The following is a 23,906-nucleotide window of genomic DNA, read 5'->3' on the forward strand; positions in this document are numbered from 1 at the left end:
TTGTTTGCACCTTGAGCAGCGATATGGGAAAAAACCAGTAATGTTAAGAGGTAGGAAGGGATCTTAAAGACCGTCTAGTCCCAACCACCCTGCCATAGGCAGGGACATCTCCCACTGGACCAGAGCTCCATCCCAACTGGCCTTAAGTACTTCCAGGGATGGGGCATCCAGAACTTCTCTGGGTAACCTGTTGCAGTATCTCACCACTGTCACAGTAAAGAATTTGTTCCTAATATCTGTCCTAAATTTCCCCTCTTTACGTTTGAACCCGTTAGTCCTTCTAATCCTGTGGGCTCTAGCCCAAGCATAGGTAGATAAGGCCAGTTTATATTGATCCTGTAGACACCAGCCTGAGCATGGGATCAGGCATATAGTGTTCCCAAAAGGCAGCTGTCCTCTGGATGGACATTTTCCCTTGTTTGGACCAAGACCAAACCCATGGAAACAGGCCGACAATGTCCTGAGATGGCTGGAGATATTGTAACCCACGGGGACCTGGAAAGGAGGAACAGGGGAGGCAGCCAAGTCCCTGCTTTCTTCTCTGTCCCCCGGGATCGGCTGCCTCAGCTCCCATCCCCTCCCAGGTGGGTCTCTGCCATCACTGGGCAGGGCAGGGCAGGCTCAATCAATCTGACATGTAAGGGTTGGAAAGGGACCGCTGGAGATCTTCCAGTTCAACCCCTTGGCAAGGCAGGGTCACCTCAAGCAGGTGACCCAAGAACACGTCCAGGTGGGTTTTTTATGTCTCCAAACAGCAAAAATCCATTACTGCCTTGGGCAGCCTGTTCCATGCTTGTTCCTTGTTTAATGCCCTGCCACCCTCAATGCAAACTTCTTCCTCACATTGAGATGGAACTTCTTATGCTTTCAGTTATGCCCACTGCTCCTCGCTGCCTCACAGCGTACCACTGAAAAGAGCCCGGCACCATCCTCTTGGCACCTGCCTTTGCGATATTCAGGCGCATTACCGAGACACCCTGTGTCTTCTCGGGCGCCATTTCGGCAGGCCCGGGCCCCCTCCTGCCCCTTCCCCGGGCCGGGAGGCGGCAGAGGGCGCTGGCCGGGGCGGCCAGGAGGAGGCCGACAGTCGCAGCCTTATCAGCGCGCCGCAGGCCGGGTCGGGCCCGCGCGGCCGCGGCTTCCCGGCCGCCGGCCCATGGGCGGCGGCGGCGGCGCGGAGGCGCCTCCTCCTCCTCCTCCCGCCGCAGACCCGCGCGGCGGGGAGCCGCGACCGCAGCAGCAGCTCGGCTGCCGAGCCGGCCGCATGGCGGGCTACGCGCCGCGCCTGCCCTGGCTGCTGCCGCTGTTGCGCCGGACGGCGCCGCCCCCCTGGGCTCGGGCGGCCGCCGCCGGGCTCCGCGCTCCGCCGCGCCCGCCCGGCAGGTGCGGAGCGCAGCCCCCGCCGCCGCTGCTGTCGCTGCCGCCGGGCTCCCCGTCCTACCGCCGCTGCCTCCTCCCCACCGCAGCGGCGGCGGGCGGCGCCCCGCGCTCCCTGAGCACCGCGGCGGGCGCGGAGCCGCCGCGGGGGGCTGCGGGCGCTCCGCCGCGCTTCGAGGCTCGCAGGCTGCTGGTCCTGGCGCACCCCGAGCGCTGGAGACTGACAGGTACCGGGGCCGCCCCGGGGCTTTGCCGGAGCGGGAGGGGGCGGCGGGCGCCCCGCCCGGAGGGGCTGCCGGGGCCGGGGTGCGCGGCCGCCGCCGGGGCGAAGGAGAAGGTCGTGTTTCCCTGGAGAACCGGCCCTGCTGGCAGCATCCCAGCACAGCGCGGAATCTTGGAGCGAGCCTTGCATACGTGTGAAAAGCTAAACACATACATTCTCCCCCCTCTTCTCACTTTCCCATCTCTTGATCTGTTGGTTTTTGAAGGGAAGGTAAAAGTTTTGGAAGTTAACAGAACTCGGTTCCCTTTTTTTTAATGCCTCTGTGCGTGTTCAGCGCTGGCTTCACAATCTGCCTGCAATAAATTTGGGCCCAAGTCTACAGGAAATTAAGTAAAAAGGGGAACCTGGTGCGCTTATTTTTTAAAGTAAATTGGAATTCTCTCCCCCAATAATTTTTTTTTTTTTTTTTTTGCTTAAAACTTTTGTAAGATGTTTTGAAAATTGTTTATTTTCTAGTGTCTATGCGGTAAAACCAAAACGCCGTGGTTGTATAAATTACACCCTTAACACTGATATTTTCAACAGAGTATAAACGAACTTTTCTTGACATTGCTTCTCATGGGTTAGTATGATAATAGCTGTTGGTAAGAAAACAATGTCAAATTATTATGTGCTTTGGGTTTTTTAAGGCTTCTTTATTGGCAGACAGCATGTGCACTGTCTCATGAGAGAGAGGCCTGTAGTCCTCTGTAAAAGTTTAAGTACTTCCCATGGAACGGGTAAATGGTGTTTGAGAGGAGAGGTGAGGTAGTTAGACATATAGAGCGGTGGTTTGTGGAATACCAAACACTTTGCGCAAGATTTTATTCACAGTGGGTATTTACAGAGTTTCATTACATGTTGATATTATATAGCCAACATAATTTGGATCCAAATGAATGTTTATAGATTTTAGACTACCTGCTGGTTTTACAATGAAGTTTTAAAAGTCTGTGGTTTTCCCATTTAAATTTAATCAAGTAAATAAATCAGTTATTTTAAGGCTGACTTTTAGGACCCAAGGCTTCTAAATAACTGAAAATTTAATTTAGTTCACTTTACTGGGCACTCGCTGCCAGCTTGTTTATCACAGGCAGGGTATGGTTGTTTGTAATTATGTTTTGAAATAGAGCAAAGCATCCTTAATCTGTGCAGTCTGCTGATGGTTTTATCTAAGTAATCAGCTATCACAGTTATTAAAAACCAGTTACATGCAGTTTTGTCCTTTGAGGTAACAGAATGGCCTGAATTAAAGTTTAAAAAACCCCTAACACAACAACTTAATGGTATCAGCTCATGAGGATGGGAAAAATATGGGCATGTAATAACTGCTTTTCAGTGTTCAGTTGGTCTTCATTCTGGAAGAGGAGTGAATTATTTATTGACACCCTGCTTAAGGGAAAAGTTGTAGTTAAGTTGTAATTAGGTGGGGGGATAGAAAAGCTAACAGGGAAAATGCTTTTGGTCATTATAGAGTGCGGGGATAACAAATACGGGTAAAATGCAACATACGTGCTTGTAGGGAAATTGCATCTACCCCTTATATCTAAAATATGTTAAAATGTGTTGCACTTTCTTCCTGTTGCAGCTTTGTACTGAGAAACTAGTCCTTAAAAACCTAGTATGTCTGGGTTTGCTCCATTCAAAAAAGAGGAAGGTTAATGGTTTCACTATATGAAACAACCTAGAGTAAACCATTTAATTTCCTCTTCAAGTCCATATAACCATTAAGCAAATGATGTGAGATCTCTTCAGAGTCTACAGGTGCTGTTTAGTTCTTCAGGAAGGTTGAGTTCTTCCAGATTTTTTGTATTTTATACAACCGGTGCCTGGTAACGTAGGGGTGTAACAGTTCCAGTGTGGAGTGCTGTGCCACCTTTTCTGGCATTCCACATGGCACACGAGTCGTGAGGGTCTGTCTGCTCCTTGCAGCTGGGAGTTGGAATTCACAGTCACAGAAGGTGAAGTGCTTGCCGTGAGGACAGTGGGAGCAGAGGGTGATTCATGAGGAAGTTGAGCAAGACTAGCTTCACCCGTCTTGGTGTGCTGGGGAAGTGGTGTCAGCTGATGAAGGTGCAGGTACAGAGGTGAAGGTGACCTGCTCCCCTTGTGGTTGGCACCAGAGGAGAGGATCCCATCTTGCTCTGTGCAGGACCTCTTCACCATCCAATCAACGGGTCAGGAAGAAGTGGTGTGCTCTGGCCCAGACTTCTTCCCGTCTGCACCTCTTGCAGAAGGAGTTTCTGACCCTCTGGAGGCTCCTGGGAATAAAAATAAATGTATCAAATGTCACACTGAAAAAAAAAAAAAAGCATCAATGTAATATGTTCAGTCTCCAGTTACTTCTGCACCAGGGTAGAGCTATGAATATACTTTAAATGGGACATGTGTGTTAAATTTTGTTGTTTGCAGTGAAGTGGTAAAAAGAAGCCCAAATATGGTGGGAATCCACTCTGTTAGTGACCATAGTTTTGTGCAGTGATTAGGAGTTTGTAAATCCCGTAGTACCTCCTAGGTTTAACAAAGGAGAGAAGTAGTTGTAGGAATTCTTTAGCTGATCTGGTGTAGTCAGGTGAGGTAAACCTGCATCTTCAGTTAAATTCAGTTCCCTGGGGAAGAGGACAGCGCCATAGTTGGAATTATTAAATCCTGCCCCGTGTGTGTGACCACAAAAATGCCTTTTCAAAATGATCCCTTTTATATCTTCCTGCCTCTTAGTTTCTCCCCGTGAGAATGTCTGTTGCACTTCATCCAAACCACACTCGAAGGAAACAATAGTTGTATTTGAATTGTAAAGTAAGCACAAGGAACTTTGAAATTTTTAATTGCATAGCAAAGTGTGCCCTTTCCCTCTATAAAACTTTCTGTGCACTGAGTAAGAAGGTTTGTTTTGTACATAGGTCTTCTTTAGGGTATTCAAGAAATGTTATTTCATAAGTTTTATTTGATAATTTTTGGCAAGTTTGTAATAGCTGCTTTCCTATGGATTAAAATTTCAATTAAGTCAGAAAAGCACTGCCTTTTTCATAATCAGATTTTCTTTTACTTTAAAATTACACCAGGTGATGCACTGATTTTTTTTTTTTTTTTGGAAGGCAATTCTTGTGGTTTTAAAATCATAATTCCTATATGTGTATACATGTAGTGGTAACTTACTGAGTGTTTTCTCATGTGATAAAATACAGGCTAGGTGCTTTTTGTTGTTTCTCCCACTAGTGTTTCTTCTGATTTTGTCGATGCTTGGTATGAAACTCACAAATGTCCAAGCAGCCTTGTCCCTTTGTCACAGAAAGTTGCGTTTTCTGTGCCTAATTGATGACGGTATTTTATTTTAAACTGGTGGTGAATTGTTAACGAAGTTACTTATGTAAGATATTGCAGAAACAGTAGCTGCTTATCACCGTGATCGGTTAGGTGCTTAGACTTTAATTTCCTTGGCGAATGTTGTTGCTGCATTTTTTGTGTGAACTGTGGAGATAGTCATAGCTAGGTTGGTCTGACATAAAGACTGTCTTCTATACAAGGTAAATATGAACAAGTTAAATGCTTTACTGTTAAATGCCCGATAAAAAAGAAGCCCTACTCTCTCCTCCAAACTTAGAGTTATTCTGTTACTTTCTAGCATTCTGTGAACTGTATTTTTTTTCTGAGCACAGTAACACAGTTGTTCTTAACAATGTAAGGAGGGTGGTTCTAAAAGGTTCATGCATAATAACAGATGTGCAGATGTCTTGTATGAATTTAACACAGGAAATCACACCACTCATATCTAACCTAGAACTATACAGAACATCATTAAGTGCTCACAGTGTACTCTGGAAGAAGATTTTTATTTTGTCATATTTGCTGAGCTGACTCTTTGCAGGGTTGGTACCCCAAAATACTGTGGACCAGGGTCCACCAAAAGAAAATGAACTTTATTTGACCAACAAATATAAAATTTACCAGTGCATCTTTCTCCCATAAAAGAGCAACTGAAGAGCCCAATTTTCCTGAATGCACATGATAATGTGGTAGGTTTTATCCATCACTCCAAATGCCCTTGTGGAATGCCAGTGTTAAGCTTAAAAATTCCCCACATATTAAATAAAACTGCACAGATAACTGGTAGAGGACAGATATTCATTGTTACTGGTAGAAGGATGTTTCTCACAAATGCAAAGCTTGCTTCTGACCTGCCAGCCCCCCATATTTAAATGAAACCAGTACAATACCTAAAAGATTTCAGGAGATAACACTCATAGCTTATGGAATAGTAAAAACTAGCTACCGTGACCTGTTGCTGGGTTACTGTGCACTGCCACATCTCATCAACACCTCATTTTTCTGCCTTTCATCCCTGATTGGCTTGGATTGGCTTAATTTATCTGAGGTAAAATCCTTATGTATTTGCCTTCAAAACAGCCCCTCACCAAACAGGCTTGCAAGTATTTTGTCTGCATACACTTCCACATACTATACTGGGTGAGAAGAGTGCTCTGGTAGGAACCAGCAAAATTAGAAACATTCACTGTCTTGGTGTCGTTTTTGTGTGTAGAAAATTATTTTATGACTCTTTGGAGTCACATCGTCTACATTCTGAAGAGAGGTTTCTGATGGCTCTGCCTTGGTATTGCCTGTAAACATCGTAGTTTATCAGTTGGCAGCCTTGTCCTCCAAGGAAGTTGCAGGTTTGCTGTCAAGAAGCAAGCTCATGTTAGCCTTAACAGAGAGTGTGTGATAGGCATCATCACTTTGTGCAGCAGTCTGGATTTCTGTGCAAGCAGACAAGCAAAATGTTTGCCTAACGTTTCCAAGAGGGTTGCTCAGCTGCTGCTGCAGCCAGCTTTCCTTGTGGTTGCTCCTGTTGCCACTTTGAAGTCCTGGTTTTGTAAGTTCCACTGATCTGCCTCACATTTTCTTTATTGTCATCTCATAGCCTACAAAAAAAATTACTTTAAAATATAAAAGGGTGTGTTTTGGAAGCTTTGTTTGATGTAATTTTCTGGGTAGCAGAGTAAGCCATGTGAAACTAATACTATAGAGTTTACTCTGACCTTTTTTTTCTATCAGCAACAACCTTCAGTGTCACTGGAGTGTCTTCATATCTGGTTGCTGAACACATCGAACTCCTCCCTTAGCCAGTTATCACCATGACAGCTCCTTTGAAGGAGGCAGTGCAATGAGTGTTTGCTGGTTCCTATTTTGTCAACTAGTCAGCATTTTAAAAGAAACAAAAAAGAGCAGCCACTTGGCAACTGTGCTATTTTCTAGTTGGTCTGCTGGTATAATTAACATGAGAGTTTCAATTAGAGAACCTTATTTTGCATGTGATTTGTGATTAAATTAATCAAGACATGTATGTTGCTTAGTTCAGTAGTTTTCAGTTTGCTTTAGGTACTAGTATTTGCTTTTCATTCAGTTAAGGCTGTTGGAAGTAATTACAGTGAAACCTATGCTGTTTGAATGAAGAAGAGCTGAAGATAAATTCAAGTCACTAAACAGAAACATATGGGGGGTTTAGTTATACAGTCCTCTTCCTCCTGTGAATATTTATATCTGCAGTTCATATGTAGTGTTCCATCCATAACTGAGAAATTGTCTGGACTAATGGAGACTGAGCTGTCATGCAGAACTGTGCTTATGATCAGTGCTTTTGTCCATCTCCAGCTGCCTTGGAGACCAACCAGCTTTTCCTGACAGGAAATAACCTAGGTTTGGTTGGATTTTTCCCTGCTGCTTCACAGCTTGAATACACCAGGGCTGCCAGCCTGTTAGTAAGGTCATCCATGAATTTTTAGCTAATAAATAATATCCTTATGAGATGTGCCTATGGCATAGATCAATAAGTTTGCACCAGAAAGTGTTTCACTTTCTCCTCTGGTTTCCTTTAATTTCTGTAGCTTCAAGTTGAAGATCCAAATTCTGTATCTTTCACACACTTGCTGGCCTGACTGTGACACAAGGGAAAGACTGCAAACAAATCTTGACTAAGAAGCACAAGGCTGCAGCTAAGCATTTTTTGTACTCTGAATTCTTCTTTATAAGTACACAGCTGTATTTGCATTTCAAGTAAAAACTGAAACAGAGCTTTCCACATGTGTGTGAAGGTGGTAAGACATCAAACCACCTGTGTCAGGCGTTAGAAATACTTTAGAAATGCTTTACAGCATTGTGCAATAGGGAGGCTGGCTGCTGTCTTTGTCATAAAAGTGATATAGGAAGCTCAGTAGAATGGAACTAAACTTCAGGACTTTCAGCACTGTATATTTTTGTCTTCAAAGGCATTATTTGCAAGTAGTTTTGCAGCAATCCTATGAATGGTTGCTTTAAGTGTGTGGTTGGTTCTTGGAAAATGATGCTGTATGAATGTCATTGTTTGTTGTGGTTTGGTGGTTTTCATATCAAGTTTGTCCAGTTTTCAATTAAGATGTGGTTTTTATCTAGCTCTCAGCCTTCCAAGCTTGGCTTGCCTTTTTAGAATTAAACTGTGTCCTTGGCTCAAGAAATTTCTTTGCAGGTTTAAGTTCAAAAGGCTAAGTTTTGGTGTAGTGTGATTTTCATCCTTTGTGATACACCTTCAAAAAGCTACACAGGCTGTTCCATGGGTGGTCCTGCAACTGGAATTCAAGAGCTCTGCTCATCAGCAAATGTACTTCTCATTAAGACTTACACTATTTTTCTTTAAACCAACAATAGTAAAGAGTAAAACAAAATGAATGTTTATAAAATTTATCAGTTAAAAAGAAATCAAATTTGGGTGGGGGTTTTTTTTTGGGGTTTCTGGTTGTTTGAGGGTTTTTTCCCCAATAAAATTGCATGGCTAAATGGTTCTCAGATCAGATCTTTATTTCAGTCCATTCAAAAACATTCTGTCCAATCAAAAACAGACAACTGGAAGCTTCCATGCAGTGACAAGCATGAATAGTAAATCCCAAACCAAACAGGAGTTGAAGGATTGTGTGTGAGAATTTGGTGACTGTCAATGCTCTCTAAGGGTGACACCTGTGAAAAGTTAACCTTTTTGGATGGTGCTGTTGAAGATTAGACAAGAGAAGTGATTCCAGGACTGTGATTATATACAGAGGCTTTTCAGAGTCTTAAAATGTGCCTTGCCTAAGTTCATTTATACTGTGGCTTAAAATACCCCATTCAGAACTCGGTGTAAGAGTGCTGATTATTTCAATTGGCACTTGCAAGCTTAATAGAAGTGTCAAGTGAAAAATAATTTCATTTGTACCATTAACCATCTTGTAAGTTCAGAATAACTTTCCTTTTTCTTGTTGATTTGCAGCTGCTGTTGGCTTTCTGGCAGTTTCCAGCGTCATTACCATGTCAGCCCCTTTCTTTATGGGGAAAGTTATTGACATTATTTATACACATCCCAGTGAGGATTTCACTGACAGCCTGACCAGCCTGTGTGCTTTGCTGAGCGGAATATTTTTATGTGGTGGTGCTGCTAATGCTACTCGTGTCTACCTCATGCAGACTGCAGGTAAAAACAGAAGCAAAAGTGGTACTGAGAGTCATCTTGTTTTTCACAGAGTCAGGATATCTAATGATCTTAAACAAGTTCTTGGCAATGGCCAAGAGATGATTTTGGAATTGGTAGCTTTTTTTAACCAAAGCAAAGGTAAACTAATAGTGCAAAGATAAGTGTGCTGGAATAATTGCTCAATTTTACTTTAGGTGAGATCTTAAAGATGCCATCTAGCTCATCTTTACTAGACACTCTTCTCTGGAATGCACCTTGTTCAGTGCTGTGCAGTCCTGTGGTTTTTATATTGTTCGTGTCTGTGCAAAGTCTCTGGTGTCATGCTTGACTGACTTATGTTTTTGACAGGACAAAGAATTGTGAAACGTCTGAGAGCAACCATGTTCTCCTCTATTGTGAAGCAAGAAACGGCTTTCTTTGACAAGACCAGAACAGGAGAGCTGATAAACCGCTTATCTTCAGATACAGCCCTTTTGGGCCGCTCAGTGACTGAAAACCTTTCAGATGGGCTCAGGGCAGGAGCACAAGCATCTGTGGGGGTTGGAATGATGGTATGGTGGTCTCTTACTTGCTTGACACTTTTTCTAGTTTCACATTTGTTTCAGTTCTATTAGGTGAGTGTGAATCAGTCCAGGAACAATCGTGTGCTCTTGGGTACAAGTGTATTTCATTGGTTATCTACAACAGAAGCAGAGATTATTGCAATAGGTGATATGCCTGTAGCCAGCCACTTGATGCTTACTCACAAGCAAAATTTGGAGGATGATGGATTGACATTAACTCCTGTTGCTACCCAGAGTTATCAAGCAAAATGTAGTAGGCAAATCACTGAATTCCATTCTTACCAGAGATACTAAAACCAGTGGTAACATTCCCATGGTTATAGGTAAAATATGGTATGAAGGGCCTGACAGAAAATCATTACAGTTGGTTGATTCTGGTTAAGGCCTAGGTGAGCAAAGGCAGCACTGCATGTCTAATTAATGCTGAGGACTTTTACAAGCATTAGTCTTTCTGCTTTAGTCTGTCAATAAAGAATATGTTTATGTAGGAACCTTGTTAATGAAGACTTCAGTTCAGGACATCTGTTATTATTCCTTGGTGGACAGTTGGATTACATGAACATCTGACATCTCTTGAGGGTTATTTTTTTATGCTTGTGCATTGTTTGCAGTTATCTTAAATGAAGATGTAGTAATTTCTGCTGCCTACCTGGAGTTAAAAACAGACAGCAAATAGTCTCCTTGTAAAAATAAGGGTTTTTTTAAATATTGTCATTATCTGTTAAGAGTTTCCTCTATAAAGCTTTACTATTTTGTCACTCATAAGAATTGCTGATAAGAGTGGCTTTCTGTACTCTCTCATGAAGGGAGTCTAAGGTTTTATCTTACCATGGATGAAATGAGATAACTTTAAAAAATACATTCTGCTCCAAAATACTGCCATGAGACAGTTGTAAGAGGTGGACTAAAACCTTGCCAAGAAAAGAATTATTATGAGATAATTATAAAGCCTGTCAATTTTGTCAGTGTTGATTTTGAATCTTTCAATACAGAAAGCAAGTTGAAATTAAAACACATTAGATCTAATGTCAGTAAATTTTATGAAGAGAATCTCTTTAGGTGGTTTGATGATGGTCGTTACAAGCAATAAGTTTTGCAGCAATAAATTAAATACCCTGTTCCACCCATTTGTGGCTGCTAGGGAGTACTGGTGACTCAATCTGTTTGTTCCTCACTTACCCAGAAGTATTGTATATTTCACTCCTCAGAGTTTCTGTATTACACCATCTATGTAATAGCTGTGAAAGCACTTTAGAAACTGTGTAATAGCTTATATCTTTCAGCATCCCCAAGAGATTTCCTGGTAGGCCTGTTTACTGGCAGGTTAAGATGTTTCACTAAGACCACACAATGAACCAGCAAGAAAGCTAGAAATTAAATCCAGACAGCTTTGTTTATAGTCCTTTGTTCTAACCTCCCAAATGCTGTGGAAGAATGGGTATTTTGCCTGGAAAACAACTAAAACATGAGAAATGAAAGCCTAGCAGCACTAAATCCCTCCTAGTTTCGGAAGAGTAGCAAGGGAAGTTGCACTTCAGTAGTCCAGGGATTATTTTTAATCTGAATGCTAAACTCTGACAATACCTTTTTCTTCTAGTTTTTTGTTTCCCCTAGCCTTGCTGCATTTGTTCTGAGCGTTGTGCCACCCTTGGCTGTCCTGGCTGTGATTTATGGCAGATACTTGCGAAAGCTTACTAAAATGACTCAAGATTCTCTTGCAGAAGCAACACAGGTAACCTTTCTAGTTAACTTTAAAGTTGCTCTAATGTATTTAGGTTTAAATCTCTAAAGTTACAGATCTTCTGAAGACAATTATACTGTTAGTTATGACTCTGTAGTTTTGTACCTGAGTAGTATGAAAGGTAAATGTCAGTAACGCTTATTCACAGATCTCAAAAACAACCATGCTTCCTTTGTCCATAACAATATAATACAGAGATATTAAGCCTTGGGAATTTGGAAATGTAAGAAATGACAAGGAGCTTAGGCTTTAGCTTTGTGAGAGCATAAAAAAATCAGGCTATGAAGTCCTGTGTAAGTTGGTACCTGGATTTTAAAACCACTTTCTTTGGATTATGGTTTTGAGCTTGAAGCTATCAGGAGCATCCTAGATGAATGCTTCCTTTGCTGGCAAGTCTGTCTCTGAAATGCATCCCTGATGCATTGCTGTCAGCTCTTACATGTTTATGGAGCCTGTTTCTTAAACATTTTCCTCAAAGGCTTAGGGTGGGAAAACATTATTATAAAGCATAGAAATATAATTAGGAAAGTTCTAGTTAAAATAGTCACAGTTGTCAGCTGTTACAGACTTGGGATGTCCTTTGTAGAACTGTGCAAAAGGAAGATTAGCCCTCTTCTATTTGTCATCCTCAGACTGCATTGGTGGGAAGCTTGTGCTTTTGTAAACCAGGTGTGGGACTTCATATGAACAAACAATTTTTGTGTTCCATTCAAATTTCCAGGTTGAATGGGAGATGGAAGAAGGAGAATTATATTTTTGTATCATACTTTTACTTATAAAAGTGGAACTTATTTTTTCTAAGACCATCACAATGTCCATTGACAACTTAGTGTAATTGGTTGCAATTGAGGTATTTTAGAATTAATACTTTGCTGTTTAGAAGTTAAAATACTGAGTTGAAATGAGACATTAGTAGTTGGGTTAAATTAATCCCCAGCATTGCTTTGATCAAATGAGTGGAATTGTTTTAGGAAATAACTGCAGGCTTTTTTGCATGACTCAGTATGGAACAGCATATTCTTTATTTTTTTCCCTTCCCACGGTGTTATTGCATATTGTGAATAGTAACTTCCCTATGGGTGATGTTCACGCCAAACTTTTTAACCCTACTTTTATATTTTTCTGTCTCTGCTAGCACCTAAGACAATCTTGAGGTTTTTTGGGTTTTTTTAAACTGCCTGGGCATGCAGTATGCTTTTAACTTAATAGAATTTTGAAAAAAGGGGGTTGGGGTGGGGAGAGGAAGGCATGAGAAATTTTCCAGTGCTATCCAAAGACATGTAGATTAGTGAAGTGATATTGGTTTAACTTTCAGATGTTCTATAATGTGAGTATTTCAAATTGTGTGTCTCTGTGTATCTGTTTTGTGCTTTGCTTCAATGCAGTTAGCTGAAGAGCGGATCGGAAACATCAGAACAGTTCGAGCTTTTGGGCAAGAAGTGGCTGAAATGGAGAAGTACACAAATAAAGTGGATTATGTGCTACAACTGGCTAAAAAAGAGGCACTAGCTCGGGCAGGCTTCTTCGGAGCAGTAAGTAGATTTAATGAAAGTAAGCCAACCATGTTATGCAAAGTGTTAATTATTTTAAAACTCCCGATGATACTTAAAAAATCTGCAAGTAAATGATTGAGAATAAATTGAACCTACATAAAACTGTGGGAAGACTGGACTTAAATCAGTCTACATTGTTGTGAAACTGCATCTCAAGATAAAACGGTATGATAAAGTCACTTTAAGCCTCAATTTCTGCACCACACCCCATAGCTGGGGACTGCTGATCTGAGGCTGCACTTTCTATTCAAGGAATTAAACCAGTGGAAACCTTCTCCTACCCTGAGAAGTTACAGGTTTGGCTCCCCAAGGAGAGGAGCATCAGCGGATAGGAAGGTGGGGAGTGCGCAGATGTGGGAGGGAGGCTTGGATTTTCCCATAACTGTTTGTCTAATTGAATTCTAAAACTGGAACGTAACTGAAGACTAACAATTCTTCCTTGGTAATGATGGTTGAGAATAATGTTTAGTGTTCCTTTCCACCTTGGGGGAAAAAAAAAAAGCCGAAAAAGAGTTGCTTGCTTTTTGAACACTTGTTGGATAGCACCGTGCCACTGGATGGCTGGCTGGCTGGCTGTTGCCTGGCTCTGTGTTAGAACTGTTGAATTTACAGTCCTTCAAAAGCCTAGATACCTATAGTGTGAGAGTTCTTTTCATTACGAGGAAAGTTCTGAAACGACATTTTAGAGGATGAAATTCAAGGTGTATGTGACATAATCTGCCTTTTCCTTTTTCCTTAGACTGGCCTTTCTGGGAACTTAATTGTCCTCTCAGTGTTATACAAAGGAGGATTACTAATGGGCAGTGCCTACATGACAGTTGGTGAACTCTCATCTTTCCTAATGTATGCTTTCTGGGTTGGCATAAGCATTGGAGGTATGGAATGAGAAATTACATTTTCTTCACTTCAAAGCATTACAGTCATTATAGGGGCAGGAGGGAAGAAGCTCTTAAAAAATCTGACTTTCTTAAAAAGTCTTCAAAATGAACTTCTCAAGAGATCATAATTACTTTTTTTTTCTGAAGAGTTAATGAAAATAATAATCTATAACTTAATATAAGTCTTCTTTTTCCCCAAACGAAAGGTCTTTTTTTTTTTCCAATGTGTGCATGTGACAGTATATATTACTTTAATTTTCTTCAGGTCTAAATTAAGATACTTGCTGTATTGTGTAAAGCTATAAAATATGTGGGTCTATGTTAAGCATACTCTATTTAGAAAGGCATGTAACATTTAGCTGTAATTCAGTATAGAGTGTCCTCAGCTGGAAGAGTAAACAAAGTGCTAGCAGAATACTGCACTTGGTGCTAATCTTCTGGTTTTCCTTTCTCACTGACTCCTCCTGGAAGCCCACACTCTGTAATCTTCTGGCCCAGCAACAAGCTGTTCATCTTTTTGACAGAGCTGTCTTCATGGCTGCAGACAGGCAAAAATGAAGATAAGTTGCCCAGAAGCTCTACAACTTGCTGGAAGCCACCTTCTTTAAAATGTGTCTGTTACTTCTGATAGACTAGGAGGGCGATGCAGCTTGCCTGTATTTTTCTTTTTTAAGACTAGGCCTGATATCACAGGGAGCACAAAGATGTGCTTGAGGGCAAAATTTAACAAACCTCCTTCCTTCCTTCTTCCTTGTATATTAAAATTCCAGTGGCACCCATTCCAACTACCAGCCCCGTTTCTTCTCTGCTTAAATCATTGATGTTTGGTCAATGGAGAGATACCGGCCACTTTGAAAACATGGGACAAGCTAATATTAAATAAATGAAGATTAGACGCACTGCTAAAAATACCATTGACTTAACTTTTATTTGCTATAAAGATGTATTTTTAAATTCTAGTTCAGATTATTGTAGAATGTAGTTCTGCACAGAGCTCATTCTAATGGGGACTCTGAAGCAGAGGTGTCTTGCTGCAGGAGGCCAGCCTTCCTAGATGCCTACAAGGCATATAAATCTTCCAAGTGCTGTGTCTGCTCTGTGTATGTCATCAATACATATAGGAGTCAGTGCAACAACTGGGAAGTTCACTGCATAATCTGTGACTTTGCCCCTCTTCGTTGTAAGTTTGCTGTGTTTTCTTCCAAACACGGAACATGGGTTATGAAAAAGAAAAACATTTTCTAATTTGTATTTGCTGCCCGTATTATATAATGGTTTTGTTAGGAGTGGTTGTGAATTTGCAAACCTCAGTGTTTGAGTTTGAAGTTGCTCTGTGAGGCTTATGCCTTCCCCTGCCATGCCCTGCTCTAGGATGTGATGCTTAGACTCTTTTTTTCCAAGCAGACAGCTTCTCACCATAGTTAGTGTTGCAAACTTTCAGATAGTCCTCAGCAGCAGCATGATGAAACACCCTACCTACACTTACAGACTTGTGACCTTGAGCTGAGCTTCTTGCTCTGCAAAAATAAACCAGTAAATCCATTATATAAATACATTTTGATATACATGTTTTTATATGCACCTTGGTTTTTCTTCCCTCCTGAAATAACTCTTAACACTGTAAGCACTTTACAGTGTAAGTATGTTTATTCCGGTGGAATTCAAAGATCATGAATTCAAAGAAATCAGTTTCTTTCTTTCTTTCTTTTGAAAGGCACACAAAAATTTAAGAAATTGGACATTTTGTATCTATGTACTACTCCATTTTTAGTCCAATGTTGGTTTCTGTGTTTATGTCAGCTGGACAGCCCTTCAGCCAAGCTGCCTTCAAGATGATTCAAACAGCTATGAAGAGCTAGGACCCAGTACTATGTGCAGGCCTTGTGCTTAGCTTTTGCTTTCTCCAGTACTGTTTGAAGTATTCTGGCATGGGAGACACATTTCTTCCATTGTCCACTCTCCACACACCTTCTCAAGCATCACTTCAGCCTTAGGTGTTGTGCCCTCTCTCTGCTGTGGCTGACTCACTCAGCCTCCCCTGCATTAGTGTAAACCTATCTGACAAAGAAGAGCGTTCAGAATGCTCAGTTCTACTGAACGATCTGGGAATGTAGCTGGTTGAATGCAAAACCATTTTCCTAAAGTTGGATGTTGTTCTTCCTCACAGGTGAATGAAAAACGGCATATGTAAGCTGAAGTGTATTAACATTTTCTTTTCTTCAGAGTGATTTGTTTTACAGATATATTAAGAATGATGAATAAGGGTTATTGGCAGCGCTTAAATGAGACTAGATAGGATTTAACATGTTTAACAGTTTGCTGGAATAAAAGATCCCCTACACATCTGATCCTTCAATGCTGCTGCTGAAAAGTATAATGCTAATTTTATCTCTTCTATGTCTTCCATTGCACCTGGATGCATAATACTGTTCTGCTTTTTGTTTAGGTCTAAGTTCTTTTTATTCTGAGCTAATGAAAGGACTAGGTGCTGGTGGACGCCTTTGGGAACTTATCGAAAGGAAGCCCCAACTTCCATTTAATGGTGGGTTCTTGGTTCATTACTATTTAAAGACTGATTTTCTCTTATGGGTCAGCAATACCTTAGAAGGGTGTGTGTAACACTTAAAGGTAGTTGTGACTTACATTCTCTTCAAAGAAACTAGATATAGTCATAATGATATAGTCATAAAGTCCTTCTGACTTTACCTAAGTATGAAACAGATGATGAAAAATTCCTTTAATAAAAAAAATTTAGAAGACAAATGTTTGCCATAATTAATTGCTTTTGGTTTAATTATTTTTATTTATTTAATTCAGAGTATGATTTTAAATCATATTACTTTCTAATTTATGTGACTGAGGACATGGTCATTTCTAGCTTTTTGGAATTTTCTTGGATTGGAATGTCATCACTACTTCCTCTTTAGAGTGAAAAGAGTGGAAAGAAGAAAAAGGAGAGGAGGGAGGAGCTCTGAGATCTCGTATTTCCACTGAAAGGCTTACCGTGCTCATCTCTAATGGCTAAGAAATGATGAGAGAAGCTTTCAAAACCAGGTGGTTTTCATCAAGAGTATTGCAAGCCTAAACATTTCATACTGATCCAGTGAAAATCAGCCCCTAGTAAGACATGTTGATTTGAATCCTAACTTGCAAACAGAGTTTGAGGCCTTTCAGCAACACATACTAAACTGAATTTTTGGGTTGTTCTGTCATAGGAATCAGAGATTGAGGCATGACTGGGGAATAAAAGCAAGTAAAGTGTAGGGCTGATAGGGGGACTTCTGCTTCTTGGGATAGTGTGGATGTGCAGCTACAGCAGGTGTTGATTTTTGAGTGGTTTGCACCTTTCTCCTTACAGTAATACTACCCACATTGCTTCCGTATTTAGGGGGGCAAGATTTTATTTTTGCAGAACTCTGGTTGTTGCTGGTGACAACCAATATCTTGGGAACAAATAATAATGTCTTTTTTCTTGTGTCTAGAATCCAAACAAGAGACAAGTACGTAGCTTTTAGGTATTTTTACAGTGATATATAGAGGAAGGACTTGTGGTAGCAGACTTCCTGTATTGCAGTAGATTCGGTGTTTTGGACCATGGATAGACTATGCAATAACTGGAACTGAGACTTAAGATAAGTGATTACTTGCTACTGTGGTAATAATAAGGATTATGCTGCTAACACAGGATTTAGCAAATACATTTCTTTTCCCAAAAGGAGGTTTACAGGCTGTTGTAGAAACATTACAATGTGTATGTCCATATGTTAAAGTCAAGGAAAGAATCTGGAATTGTATGCTCTTGCCTTTTCTGTTCCAATGCTACTATTATTAAACTGAAGGACTGGATAAGAAATGGAAACCTGGAAAAAAAGGAGCAGAGCTAGTGAAATCTTGATTCCTCCTGATGGGTGTCTTTGTTTCCTATCCACAGTTACTGTTTAACCAAATATTGGCACTAGCTACCATGTCCTGTGGCTGGTTGGGAGTTACTTGTGTGCTGCATCTGAAAAGAATTAAGGGTTTGAGCTGTGCTTCTCCAGCACAAACAAACATGACTTGAGTACTGCTCTAGTACTGCCAGTTTTCACAAAGTTGGTGGGAACTTTGTCTTTTGGAAATGCAGCCCCACAGTCCAATTAATTTGCTTTGTATGGATATGTGTCATTGAGTTTTAACAGGGCTTGAAGAAATTTTGTTTCTTTGTCTTAACTATTTATCAGCTTTTTCTAGTAATGATATTAAGATACTTGTTTAAGTCAAATGCTGTGTTCCAGAAAGAAGCTGGTTTTATTTAACTATGGTAGTTGTTCATTCATGGTGGTTTCATTCATGGAAAATTTCACAAACTGAAATTTTTATTTCAGTGAACTGTTGCCTAAGAGTTAGGCCTCTGATTGGTATTTGAATTTATTAAATATGCTTTCCACTGGAAGGAGAAAATAAAACTAAAAATTGTCTCTTAGTGCAACAAACCTAGCAGCAGCTTTATTCCAGTGATAGGAGCTGCTCTTGTTCAGAGGAGGGTACTTCAGGTGACTTTTGTGGCTCGGTGAAAGGGCAATAAATGATTTGCAATGTTTATCTTTTTGTGTTCTATGGTAACGGGACTTTGGCCTTCTCCAGTGCCTTTTTATTTCATTGCGCCTAATTGACAAAGCTTCAATTGTTTATAGTATGTTCACTAATTCAGATAATTCTATGAGAAGTGATTGTTGTTAGTGGTTAGGTATTAGCAAGATGCAAATTCTCCCTCTTGCTGTAGGTAGCCTACAGGTTCAGTGCTGGTGAGCAACCTGAAGTTGCATTCAGGAATGACTGGTATACCACACTGATTATCTCATGGCTGAAATATAACCACTGTGCTCCTGAATTGTGGCTTGCAGTAATACATAGATCGAATGTGGAGATAGATATTTCTATTGACTGTCTGTAAAACAAGTCCTAGGAGGGCTGAGCTAATTTTTGTTTCTGTTCACATTTCTGTATTTTATTCTTTGTTATATAGAGGGAATCACCTTAGGCAAAGACGTATTCAGAGGTGCTTTGGAATTCAAAGATGTTGAATTTGCATATCCAACACGTCCAGAAACATCAATTTTCAAAGATTTCAGCCTTTCCATTCCAGCTGGCTCTGTTATGGCTCTCGTTGGCCCAAGTGGTACAGGGAAATCAACAATTGTATCCCTTCTGCTGCGGCTGTATGATCCTATCTCAGGTATGGTTTGTGTGTTGCTCTCATTTGCAACAATTAGTGCTTTGCATCTCAGATAAACCTTATAAACAGTTGGGGTTCCTGTGCTTGAGGTCCATGTTTCTTTCTGGGGTGTATGGTTACCTTGTGGTGGTGCCTGCATAGCTTTGGATTTCTGATCCACCAGTACAGTGTGTGATTCCCCAGGGTTTGTCAGTCTCAGCTGTTCCTTCAGACTCTTTTCAGTACTTGTCAAACACACTTGACTTCACTGTTTCCTAACTTAAGGTACTATCACCGTTGATGGCTTTGATATCCGTCAGTTAAATCCACTGTGGTTCAGGACAAAGATTGGAACAGTAAGTCAGGTAAGGAAGAAAAAAAAAATCCAAGTGGATGAAATAATTTTGTGATCAACTACCTTTTCCTCACTTTCCTTCTTTTTTAAAAAACATCATCTTGCTTCTCAGTGAAATCCGTCCATCTCACCATAACTGCTGCTGCACATGCTTTGTTCTAAAAATAAGTATTTAGAGCTAGTTCCAGTATTCTGTAGTCTGTTTTTGCACAATCACAGAGATCCAAAATGTTAGTTTAGAAGAAAAGTGTGCATGCATGTGGACACTGGAAGGTAAGTTACTGTAAATTATGTAGGTATGACCAACCTAATGCTTGCTATAATTTGTTGAAGAAAGTAATAAAAATCATAACACTTAATTAGCTTTTGTATTGATGGAAGTCACACAACCACATTTTACACAGCCATTTAAAAAACTGACCTTCTGTGTTCTGAGGAGTTTCCAGGAAAACATAATTCCATTAGGAAAGCACGAAAACACAGTACAGTTGGCACTTAACTTTTATCCTGCCACCTTCCTAGCAACCTCCAGACTCTGGAAGTCAATGGTGTCTTAAAAGTAAGCCATTTCATCAATTAAAATGTTCATTCCCTCGTCTCCCCAGATACTTCACAGTGCAATTAACAGTTAGGCTGATGTTCTGGTTTAGAGCATAAGAGTAACTGCGTATTTGTTGCATTTCAAAACAACTTTTTTATGTAATAATGCCACCAAAATCTTGTGTGCAAAATTGATTTTCCTGTTGGCACATTAGCACTTTTCTTTTTGAAAGAATCTATTTTGTTTAAATTACCAGCAGGAGGTCAATACTGGTATTCAAAGAACATGGCTGTACTTTTTAAACAGTGCCCACTTACCTTGTTTCAGACATTTTCCCAATGTACATCACTTGTCCTACTTCACAGTTTTCTGTTGCAAGCTTGAATACAAATTAAATGCACATAATGCCATGAAATCTGTGAAGAGGTTAAGAAAAGAATCATCATTGTTGCAAATCATTGAATAGTTTGGGTTGGAAGGGATCTTTAAATGTCATCTGATCCAATCCCCCTGCACTGAGGAGAGACATCTTCAACTAGATCTGGTTGCTCAGAGCCCCATCCTTGAAGGACCCTGACTTAGAATGTTTCCAAGATTGGGGCATCCACCACCTCTCTGGGAAACCTCTTCCAGTGTTTCACCACTTGCACTGTAAAAAAGTCTTCCTTATACCTAATCTAAACCGACCCTCCTTTGGTTTAAAACTGTCACCCCTTGTCCTATCACAACAGGCCCTGCTAAAAAGTCTGTTTCTGTCTTTCTTAGAGCCCCCCTTTAAGTCCTGAAACACCACAATCTGGTCTCTCTGGAGCCTCCTCTTCTCCAGGCTGAACAGCCCCATCTCTCTCAGCCTTCCCTCACAGGACAGGTGCTCCATCCCTTCCATTATGATGATATGTGGCAAAGTACAAAGGAAGGGCTTTTGATGTTTGAATATATAGCTCTTCCTAAACTCTTCTTAAAATATTAGGAATTGAGAGCTATGTTTTGTCAGTTAAAAAGACAACTCAATTTTTACTTGGTTTTCACTGTCAATTTTGGTGTTAGGGAAGGAGGGGTTTTATTAGTCTTTAATTCAATTAACTCTAGCTTACATATTCTTTGTATGGATATTGTAAGTGGGGTCTTGTAAGTGGGATTTTTGTTATCTGACGTAATAGATAATACATGCATACAATTACAGATCTACCATATTAGTTATGTGTTTGCATTTGTTAGGAACCAATTCTCTTCTCCTGTTCTATTGCTGAAAATATTGCCTATGGTGCAGAGGATCCTTCTACTGTGACTGCAGAGGAGATTCAGAAAGTTGCTGAAATAGCTAATGCTGCTAGCTTTATCAGAGATTTTCCACAAGGATTTGACACTGTAGTTGGAGAAAAAGGCATTTTGCTTTCAGGTACGACTTTATGTTGCTTATTTAAAAAATCTTAATGCTATTCATTGATGTAAAAATTCCATCATTTTTTGTTACCACTGTTTTCTCCAAGCTGTAGCCTGCCATAAGTATTAAAAGAATCCACCCTTCACCTCCATTCCCCACTGAAGTACATGGGCCTAATTCTGCTCAGCCCAGACATTCAGTTAAAATTACCTGACATCTGTTTTCCTATTTCACTTTACTGATTCTTTTCCCCCAGGTGGACAGAAGCAACGAATTGCAATTGCTCGAGCTCTGCTCAAGGTAAGCCAGCACCCAAAACAACTACTTAACTGCTTCTAGGGGGGAGGCAGGAAGGATTAACAAGGAGGAGGTATTTCAATGGGAGCGGTAAGAAAATATTTTAAAAAGGGAAAACTTTCGTTTATGTTAATGAAGTTTGAAAGGGCTGAGTGGCTTAACCTATGACAATTTACTTAATGTCAGTGTTTCTTCCTATCTTTCATCCATGGTTTTTTTGATAGTTCTTGCCACGACTGATGTTAAATCATTGTGTAATGGCCCACTTCCATAAGATGAGGTCAAGGATGAACGAAGACTTTAAGAATGTGGTGCTATTAAATGCATATATGACAACGTCTGTGTTCAGATCTCTATCATTCATGGGTTCTTTTCTGGGTTGCAGTTTACTAGTACTTCAGAAGCCTTGTATTAGCTTTGCGGGGAAGTGGCCTGGATTTGGGACATGGTGATATTTCAGGCACAATGTAGTGTCATGTTTTTTCTTTGAAGATTGGTATGGGTCTAGCTTCAGGGCAGGTTCTGTGCTGCAGAAATTTGAGGGGTCTTCTGAGGATCAGAACAACAGAGTTTGGTTCAGGAACAGCCACTGGGTGTTGCAGGGAGGCAGTTTGGTGCTGATGCTCAGCTGGAAGTTTTGGTCCTTGCTGAACACAGTTTACATTCATGGTAAGCCACACAGGTGTCTGTATCATCCTGGCACACCCAGTTCTGCTAGATTAATAGGAATTCCATTATACCAGTTCTCTTTTACCACAAATGCTGAAAAGCTGATTGTATTTCAAGCCATGCATTTTATATGGTTCATGGGATTATCGACTTTATCTTGAGGAAGTAAAAAAGTTGTAAAAAATAAATGAGTAGTTGCTACACTGGGATAGCTGGGGATGCAGTGGAGTCTCATCTGTCCCAGATAGAGTTTAAAGCTTTTACTCTCAACTTTATCAAGGAAGTTTGGGTTATTTTCTCTACTGATATAAATATTCAGATCTTGTTTAATTGTTATTATAACCAATTTTACTTTCTTTTTCAGAATCCTAAAATTCTTCTGTTAGATGAAGCAACAAGGTAAGAAAAAAAAGAAATAGTTAGAAATTATGTACCTGTAAAACTCAGATTTGGAAATTGTTCTCTCTTCTTTCTTTCTCTCCATGTCGTTATACATTATCTAGCCCCTTATTGCTTTCTACTCACAAAAAAGAATATGCCTTCTAGAATGTGGGACTTGGTTAGGAGACCTATAATAAAAGCTGTTTATGCAAGGCAGAAAGGATAGCTGGTACACTGTGATTTTTCATGGAGTTAAATTCATATGTAACATGATTTTGAAACATCTACTTTAGGCTTTTTTGTATCTTAGTTTAAACTTAGATCCTAGTGTAAAAGATAGGATTATTCTGCAGTGTACCTGTTTGTTTTTTCCCACTGACTTAATTTGGTGTTGTTTCTCCATACTTATTTTTCCATATGAGAATGTAATGCCTATTACTTGGATGTGAGCACTGAGCATGTCCACAAAACTTTCCTGCAGTTCCAGCAGTTCATCTTCACGACAAATAGAGAGGGTTTGCACTTTTGGCAAAATAAGCCTCATGCATACAAAACCAACCGGTCTTACAATAACAAATATCCTCCTCTCTCCCATCCCCACCCCATTTGTTACTAGTGCTTTGGATGCTGAAAATGAGTATCTAGTGCAAGAAGCTCTGGACCGGCTGATGGAAGGGAGGACAGTCCTAATTATCGCTCATCGTCTGTCTACTATTCAAAATGCTGATTTTGTTGCAGTCCTTGGCCAGGGGAAAATTCTTGAATGTGGGAAACATGAGGAACTACTTGCAAATCCAAATGGACTTTTCAGGAAACTAATGCAGAAACAAGCTTTTCTTCAGAATAATGATACTTTTGCATTAGGTTTACAATCCAGAGAAAAGGATATATTAAAAGAAAATGTATGAGACAACATATGAATAATAGAAACTTAAAAAAACTATAACTTATGTTTCAGTTATGTAAAGTAAATGTTATATTTTTCCAAAATGTACAAAATATTCTTTTGAAACATAAATGTGTTTAAACTTTTTATTGAAAGCTTTCTAATAACTATTGTAACTTTTAAAAATATCTGTCACACTGAGATGATTTCAGTGCATAGATTTTTCTCCTTGTGTTACTTTGAGACTGTCTAGAATCTTGTTTGCTGTAATGTACTGTATGAAGATGTGCTCCATTCTCAAGTAAATTCAGTATTTTAAAGTAATTAAATGACAATCTTATAATTTTCATA

The 23,906-nt window shown here is 40.2% G+C and overlaps 1 protein-coding gene across 1 annotated transcript; it reads left to right on the plus strand.

The window, feature by feature from the left end:
- Window positions 1-1,249: 1,249 nt before the first annotated feature.
- ABCB10 (ATP binding cassette subfamily B member 10) lies at window positions 1,250-23,906 on the plus strand. Its single transcript, XM_066178760.1, has 13 exons — window positions 1,250-1,604; window positions 8,913-9,113; window positions 9,462-9,664; window positions 11,274-11,408; window positions 12,803-12,949; window positions 13,710-13,845; window positions 16,295-16,390; window positions 18,854-19,063; window positions 19,328-19,407; window positions 21,157-21,337; window positions 21,579-21,622; window positions 22,653-22,687; window positions 23,286-23,906. The coding sequence occupies exons 1-13, from the start codon at window positions 1,265-1,267 to the stop codon at window positions 23,575-23,577; spliced, it is 2,100 nt and encodes a 699-aa protein (XP_066034857.1). The 5' UTR covers window positions 1,250-1,264; the 3' UTR covers window positions 23,578-23,906.

This window comes from Chamaea fasciata, unplaced genomic scaffold (assembly GCF_029207755.1).
Source record: "Chamaea fasciata isolate MVZ Bird 193981 ecotype frontalis unplaced genomic scaffold, bChaFas1.0.hap1 SCAF_3, whole genome shotgun sequence".
NCBI lineage: Eukaryota > Metazoa > Chordata > Aves > Passeriformes > Sylviidae > Chamaea > Chamaea fasciata.